The sequence below is a fragment of the Diuraphis noxia genome, unplaced genomic scaffold, assembly GCF_037042655.1.
Source record: "Diuraphis noxia isolate RWA-SAM2 unplaced genomic scaffold, SU_Dnox_SAM2 contig0001, whole genome shotgun sequence".
Taxonomy (NCBI): Eukaryota; Metazoa; Arthropoda; class Insecta; order Hemiptera; family Aphididae; genus Diuraphis; species Diuraphis noxia.
In genome coordinates this window covers 73,924,754-73,933,216 of record NW_028301711.1, presented here as the reverse complement: position 1 = coordinate 73,933,216, position 8,463 = coordinate 73,924,754, and the positions used below count along the sequence as shown (strand labels likewise).

Below are 8,463 nucleotides of genomic sequence, written 5' to 3'. Positions count from 1 at the left end.
GTGACTTTGGGCGGCGGCGAATCGTAAGCTGTGTGTGTGTTCGCGGGGCCGTGGACTTGCGGGAGGGCTTACGGGGCGGCCAACTTCCATTGCTTCGTTCGGGCCGAAAAAGGACTTCCCGCGCGGAGCCGCCCGCAGAAGTTGGCGGGTCTGGCGGGCGACGAGCAGCGAACGACCGCGGCGACGGCAACGACGACGAATACGGCGAAGGAAACGACAGCGACGACGACGGCGACGGCGGATGGTAAGAAACAGGAAGTACGGAAATATAATATACATATTGTAGTTTGGGTATCTACGCCGTTGAGTAGGAAAAAATTCCAACGATAAAGGGAAAAGTCGATAGGAAGTCTACCTCCCCTCCACACCGACACCGACACCTTCACCACCGCGGTCTTTCATTCGGGTCATATTATTATTATAATAGCACATTATGCGGAACAAATTTTTTACGAACGGCGTCATCAGAGCAGCGTTTTTATTGAGCAACAAAATGTTTGGCGATTTCTAGTCACGTCGCGTCAAATGAATAACATTAAACGGAACGAATAAAATCAAACTATCTCAACGATCGAAAGCGATAGCGGCTTTTCAGAAAAAACGATCATGTCCCGTGAAATAGTTTATAGGATTTTGATCATATTAATTTTATTTGAATGAGGATAATTCAATTGAGGTTAGGTACATTGGAATTTGATTTTCTAATGAACTTTAAATAACGCGAGAAAAATAAATTTAAAAAAAAACTATCGAGCCATGACTAGTTCACGAGGCATAACAGATTTTCCTTTGAGACAAGTTTTTGTACAATAAACACGTCGGCTCCGACATTCTTAATGCGGGTTAACATTGAATCTCTGGAAAAAATATGATTTCTTGCTACACGTTTTTTAATCATTGATCCATTTTATAGACAGAGTTCTTCGATAGTTATTGTTGATGTATGTATTTGGAAACCACCTATATAATGTAGGATTATGAAAACGACGTCAACTTTATTTTAACGCAATATACCAGACACGCAAAAGCGAGCTTTCCCTCTTATTGATTCATTTCAAGCTCTACATGGCGATATAATATATTTTATTCGATCAAATCTTTATGATAATATTTTATTAAAACCATTAAATAATTAAAAGAATTCAATATATTATGTATATAAATATACCAATTTATATTAATAAATATTTATGGCATTTATGAAATTCAAGGTTAGGTTAGGTTAAAAAAATGCAGTGGCATGCGCAGGAAAGATAAGGGATATAGCCTTCGCAGCTTGGTCGCATACCTATCCCTTATATTATAGCCTCCTAAAAATATAAAGGTTATTATTAGTTGTGTGGTATCGAAGCCCATGTCCCCTCCCCTTACTCACGTCGATGTTAGTCCCTCATGAAATTTATCGGATTCAGGTATCGTTATTTTAGCTTAATTATTTCTTATTACTTATTTTTATCTTAATTGTATTAGCTAACTCAGAAGTTATATAGTCTGGAAATAATGTTAAAATTAAAATAATTATTTTTCATAGGTATCAAGAATTAATAATGTATAAAAAAAAAATCGTCCTAATATTATTGTCTATGTTACATATTTACTTAGTTTATCTTAAAACGAATTGATTACGATCAAAAACTAATTGGTGATGTCTTATAACGCTGTTTAAAGAGTCATAGTGTATACATTATTACATTTGATGATCATATTATATTTCTTGGTACTACGAAATTTAAAATATGATATTTCATAAGAAATATAAAGATAAACATTTAGACGTTCCCTATAGTTTAGTGTAATCTAAAATAAAAGGCGGAATATACATGACCACCCTGCTATATAGGAGTCGAATGTACATACTGCACAATTTTTTTCATAACCGATGTTTTATAATTATAGTCAACATATTATTTCGAACATTTCACTAGTATGGAAAATGATAATGTATTATACACTATGGAAACAAGTTTCAAGTTCTTTCAATTAAAATTTTTTGGAACTACAAAAAAAAAAAAAAACGTTAAAGGATAATTCATTGTTTTTTGTTTAAAAAGATAGACAATTAAATCAAACTTTAACTTCAAATGTCCATAAAAACAATGTTACCGTATATTTATGATATTTTTAGAATGTCGTAAGAATAATTCAAATTATTACAACTGCAGGAAATCTTGAGTTATTACATTTCCGAGACTTTTGACGGAGAAAAAAATTATAATCAATATCTTAAGAAAAAAAAATTATGTTATTCCAAATGTCTATTATAGACATCTGAAAATATGATCCTATACAAAATGTAGAACATTATTAATTATTCTGATAAAGATATCAGATTACATATTATTATAGGTAATTAATATTTACAACTTAAAATTCTATTAAAAACTCAAATAATGATGAATATTTCAGGGTTCAATGGTTATAGTTTATAAATCACCCTATATACATTAACGAAATGTATTATTGTATGGCATATATAGCCATATAGGTAGGTATAAAAACTACCTGTATAGATTATTACGATCGGGCGGAGTCACAAAAACTATATTTTTCTGACCATTTTCACTGTGGATGAAAAATAAATATTCAATATATACACTCACCCGTGTAATAACTATCATTTATATCAATATGGTATAGCGTGATGCTGCAGTGATGTGAACGATTTTTATTGTATTTTTTATTTTCAAAATCATACGGATTACCGTCATATAAATTCTTTATTATTATTGGGTCGTTGCGTGCATTCGTTCATTCGACATCATGTAATGACGAATATGTCTACAGAGTGGTCTAACATTTGTGCCACTATCACGCCCTATAACCAGCCCATATTATTCGTGTTTTTCCATACAGGATAATAATCTTGCAGCTAACGATACACGTTTCGTATTGTTTCAAATAACTGTAAGCATTTCAAATAGGCATACCTAGTAATTACGTATCTCCCTGTTGCGAATGTCTAAATTTTAGACTCTAAAATAATTTTATAATTTTAATATAATTACCGTTTTCCGTGGCCTTCTTAGCTGTATGTCAAATGCAGCTACAAAATTAATATTTTTCTAAAAGCCGATTTGTAAACTTTGATAAAAAATAAAATAAATACAATATTACAAGACAATATTGACAAAGATCAACACATTGCAGACTGCGATCATTTTTACTAGGCACAGTATTATAGAAACCGCAACAGTTATTGTTACAAAAAGAAATATACTATAATAATATTGTATAATTAATCATTTAATTTACAATCATACCTAATGCAAGTATAATATAATAGATTAAAATTATCGTTATAATTAGTGGTTATTATAAAATTAAAAAATGCCAAAGTACATTAGAGTACATTTTGATAGTTATATTTTGTTCGTTTTAAGCACAAAAACATAACTATAAAGTCACTACGGTATACGCATTTCTAGTGACACCAAACACTAAAATAATTATCAAAAGCACCGATACTCTGAATTTATTATCTGTTGTACTGGTATATAAGGTATGACATGTCCAATCAAAATTGTATGGAACAGTCGACAGCTTCAAATTTATAATTCTTGATAATAATAAACCTAACCTTGAAAATTATCACACTTAGTTACTCTAATGATTATTAATTATTATAACACTATAACAATTTGTGCCATATCGGCTTAATCACAGTCTGTATAAAGTAGGTACGTATTTTTTTTATGCTGTACCACAGTTTACATCACATACAATTTTAGAAAAGGTTCATTTTGTCGCAGTTTATCATCTCCTACTTTTTTAATCAGACTAGATGCTCAAAAGTCTCATAATATGTATAGCAACACTTTTTGGCGAAAATCTTAAGTGTTATCATTGATTTTATAGTACCTACACATATAGCAGGTAGGTATACAGGGTGATTCTTTTATCATGAACCACTCATTATTACAAAAAGTATCAATGTTTTTGAAAATATTTTTTTACAAAGTTTATTTTTTACATATTTATTTTCAAAAACATTAATACTTTTTGAAATAATGAGTGGTTCATGATAAAAAAATCACCCTGTATATTATTTATTCCCAATATATGTGATTCCTTAATGCGCAAAATTAAACTGCTGACAATTGATTTTAAAGTAATGCCAATATGCGCGATTTTAAACATTATTGAAAATGCGATTTCTTTTTAATTTAATATCGCGACACATAATCTGTCGAATGAAAAATCTCAAAACAACAAAAACGCTGTTTTTGTAGAGTTGAATCCTGTATAATAAGCGTTACGATATTAAACATAAGTCAGACAATTTTGACGTAGAGTATGACCTCTTACACAGAACCACGACGGGTTTCATATTATATTATTTTATAAACACGCGTTCCGAAGTAGAGTAATGTAAATTGTAGATGAGACACAAGTGAATTCCATTGGCTATAATGTACTGTCGTAGGTGTATACTATTGTAATATTATAATGCTTTACTGCGCTTCCTACATTCTCTAATTTATGTATATAATATTATGTCAATTATGTAGTTGTGTCAAGTTCAAATCATGTAACTCTATTTGAATTGAGATTACGAGGAGTTATCATAATGTTTCTTTTTGTGTGTGGACTTAAATTTTATAGTTTTAAATTATACCATTGATTATATCATTTTTTTATTAGTGAGAACCCACGAAAACAGGTCATTGGATGTGGGCTGGTACGATTGGGGTTATTTTCGTGTATTTGTTTGTAGATTTTTAAGTTGGTAGTTTGTAACATGTGTTTTGTGTATGTAAGGCAAGGATATGTTGCTAAAAATCCCGAGAGGTCACCCATCCGGGAGCTAGCAACTGCAGCCGGTACGTATGCTCAGTGCGTTTCTGCAGATTGATTGAGCGTACGACCGCACCTTACCAAACCACGATTATATAATTTATATTGCAATAGACTATTATTGAACTAATGATTAAACTGACTGGGAAAGTTATATTATAGCAACCCAACGGTGGATAATGTACACACATAGAAAAGTGTAGTAGTTTTAACACGCCAACATGTTAATGTAATACACATTTGCACGTCGTTTTTCGCTCAAAGCGAAATTTCAGTTGATTTAACTACATTTTGTTGTTATAATATTGAATTTATTGTAAATGCTTGATTTGTTATGCCCAAACTATATTAAGGGGTAGATACAACAATAACAGTATTCAAAATAACTATGTAATTAATCTCAATGACAATTATAACAAATGTAAAAATAACACAAGTTATGGGTTATTCTAATTTCACGTATTTTCAAAATAACATGATTAAAATAAATTAATTTTAACAAATATTTTTAAGTTATATTGACTCCATTTGTAATAAGTGTGATTTTCAGCAATTTGTAGAACTAACACGTTTCAGTAGATATATTCACTCCATTAAATGTCAATAAATTTGATATAACATACATTTTTTAGTTATATTAACTCCATATGCATTCAGAGTAATTTATAAAAATTATGTTGAAATAACACAATTCAAAATGAATATTGACTTCATTAAATGCCAATTAAACTTACCTATTATTGATGCATATATGCATATATTTATTTCTACTACTGTGCCACACGATCATGATTTATTAATTTATTATAAAATTTACATCATATAATATATAGAAAACACCATATAAACAATATTATAGAACACATATGGAAACAAAATTTTGATTATGGTGTATGCACTTGCATGTAACTACACTTATACATATATGTGTATATGTTCATAAGATGTAAAAGGTAAATGATTTAACTCACTGATTAGGTATAATTGAGTTTTATTTAATGTAACAAAAATACATAAGTAATTTACATAAATGAAATAAATATAATAATGTAACATGTATATAATAAATTATAAAATAAACAATTAAATAATAATAAACTATATAAGTAATATCTATTACAATTTACAATGCATATCTTAATGACGCAAACTGTTTTCCATTTCCTAAAGTCCTAATGATTGTAGGAGTGGGATCAGGTAAATCTGTTACATAACAGCCACTAAATGGTAATTCAGAATTTAATTTAACTTGATGTGCATAATAATGACTATCAAAACCTACAGTTGTTATTTGCTTATATATGAAGTATGGTATTTTTAATTCACCAATTAATATTTTTATTATTTCTCCAAAAATGCAATTATCTAAATTTACTTCTAATACTAATATCATACCAGGTTGGTATAATATTCCTTTATAATCCAACCATGATACATATAACTTTAACTCAGTAGGAATTTTATTTAAAAAGATTGATGGCAATTCGACAGTTGGAGTAATTATAAAACTTTTGCTCATTTTTAAATCTGATCCTAATCCAGACATAGTTAAATATCGACTTGCCATTTGCAGTTGAATTTTATTTGCAAGAGTGTGACCAAGGTTGATTCTACAAGGAATTGAATTTGCAAAAGCTTTTAATACCTTATGCTTGGCTTCAAATCTAATAGAAGAAGTCAATATTAATGGTCCATTTTTAATTAAAAGTCTCCCATAATGGGTTAATATGTGAAATTTAGGTTTGAGTTTACTTCCAGATAATAATAAATAAAGTCTATTATGTTCAGCCACTATTTGGTCTAATAATTGAGAACACTCAGATTGAATTGTTCTTGCACAGCATATATCAACAATTTTTCGCAATGCTATATACAATTTCCAAACAGGGGTTTCAATAGGAATTAACTCACCAACAATTAATGCAAAATACCTAACAAGACAAAGCATTTCAGAAGATGACATAGTTATATATCCTTTATTTAAATGATTTTGGTTAATTGGAGGAGGTGAATTTTTTTTTTCTGTAACTCCATATTCAAATAATATTATGCGATTATTTAAATTATCTAATGTTAAATACTTATCATTTATTAATTGTTTGATTATAACAGCCATATCATAACGGGCAACTCTCTCTGTTACATCATGCATAAAATCGCAAACGCTATTAATTATTACATGATAATTAGGAATAGCATTAAACACACAAAGTTCATTTACACCTGTTTCAGACACATTGGCCTGGAGGACATCTAATTTATAGTTTTCTACATTTCTAAGTGATTCTTTACATTCTAAAAGCATATTTTGAAGATTAGTTTTATGAGAGCGACAAATTCTACAACAATAATTGGCTGAAAAACTTGTTACAAACCCTAATATAGAATTAAGACCCAAATTGTCACCCAAGACAAGTCCAAGAACAAAATATACCTGAATAGTATTTGAATTAACTGTAATAGTTATTCCATTTTCTTGTAAGTCAATTAAGTCATTAATTAGAGAAGCGAACATAGTTTTATTATTGAATTTTGAATTTCCTAGATCTGAAGAGTGAAACAAGAATGCAACAAATATATTATCTAATGCTGATAAATATTCTGGAGGGAAAGCAGGAATTGTATAATATACACAGCCCATTTTATGAATACCAGAGTTTGATCCTAATGGGTTTCCAATTTCAACATCATCATAATACAAGAATATAGGAAAAACGATTTTATTAGTAAATTTAAGTTTGATTGAGTTCCAAGTAGTACCGTTTAGAAATGATGAAAGTATTTGATTTTGATTAGTAGAAGCTTCAGTATACTGAAAGGCTGTTTTGAAAACTCCAGGAAATTCAAATAATAGTCTAAGATTTTGTTTAATTGATAGCAAATGTCCTTGAACTGGTACCATTATTTGTCGATCTATGCCAGAAATATTTTTTTTTTCAATTGTGTGACCTATCACTATTGTTTTAGGTTTAAAAAACAAATTATTAGCCTCAAAAAATTTAAATCTCTGATATTCAGTTTTGAAATTGAGAAAAGGATTAGCTAAAGTATCAAATAAATAACCTATTTCATTTTTTTCAGAAATACTGCACTCTTTTAAATGAGGCATTACCATGTTTTTTAAGAATAAAACTATGCCACTAGAAAATAAATCTGATACTCCATCTACTATTTCCTGCATTAGAGTTTCAGTTACAGTTGGTTTTTTATATAAATTTGTGACAAATTGTAACACACTTTTAGTAATAATATTTTTATAAGATGTATTTGAATTATTTAAGACAGTCACAGGACTATTTATTTGATTTTGCTTATGTTCAGACAATTGATTATCAATGGTATCAGATGATTCTAATACTGAAGTACATACATTTAAATTATTAATTTCAATACCAGAGGAAGTATTTACTGGAGCAGTATGAAATTTCACTAAATGTTTTCTAAATTTATCAGACCCTCGAACATCTGTCACACAACTGTCTTGCTTACATGTATATATTGATTGGCTATCATAATCATGGTATATTCTTAAATGTAAAATAAGTTGATCAATTGTAAGACAATTTAATGAACAGATAGAACATAAAAACATAATGAAGTTTACTTTAATTTACTTAAATATAAAAAATAATAGCATGTAATACTATACATATACAAATTTTAATTAAT

At 29.2% G+C, this 8,463-nt stretch overlaps 2 protein-coding genes across 2 annotated transcripts in view; one reads left to right on the top strand and one right to left on the bottom strand.

Annotated features, from left to right (window-relative positions):
- The first annotated feature begins 148 nt into the window (after nucleotides 1-148).
- The window catches only part of Gad1 (glutamate decarboxylase), a 138,736-nt gene continuing 130,421 nt past the window's right edge, over nucleotides 149-8,463 (top strand). The window contains exon 1 of the mRNA XM_089215070.1: nucleotides 149-258. The gene's annotated coding sequence lies outside the window, so the exon portion shown is untranslated. The remainder of the gene's footprint in view (nucleotides 259-8,463) is intronic.
- On the bottom strand, nucleotides 5,918-8,386 carry LOC149061645 (uncharacterized). Its single transcript, XM_089221049.1, has one exon. It carries the CDS (start codon nucleotides 8,384-8,386, stop codon nucleotides 5,918-5,920), a length of 2,469 nt encoding a protein of 822 aa, XP_089077175.1.

Excerpts from the sequence above, each read along its gene's own strand:
- LOC149061645 (XM_089221049.1), bottom strand. The coding sequence starts at position 8,386 with ATGTTTTTATGTTCTATCTGTTCATTAAATTGTCTTACAATTGATCAA.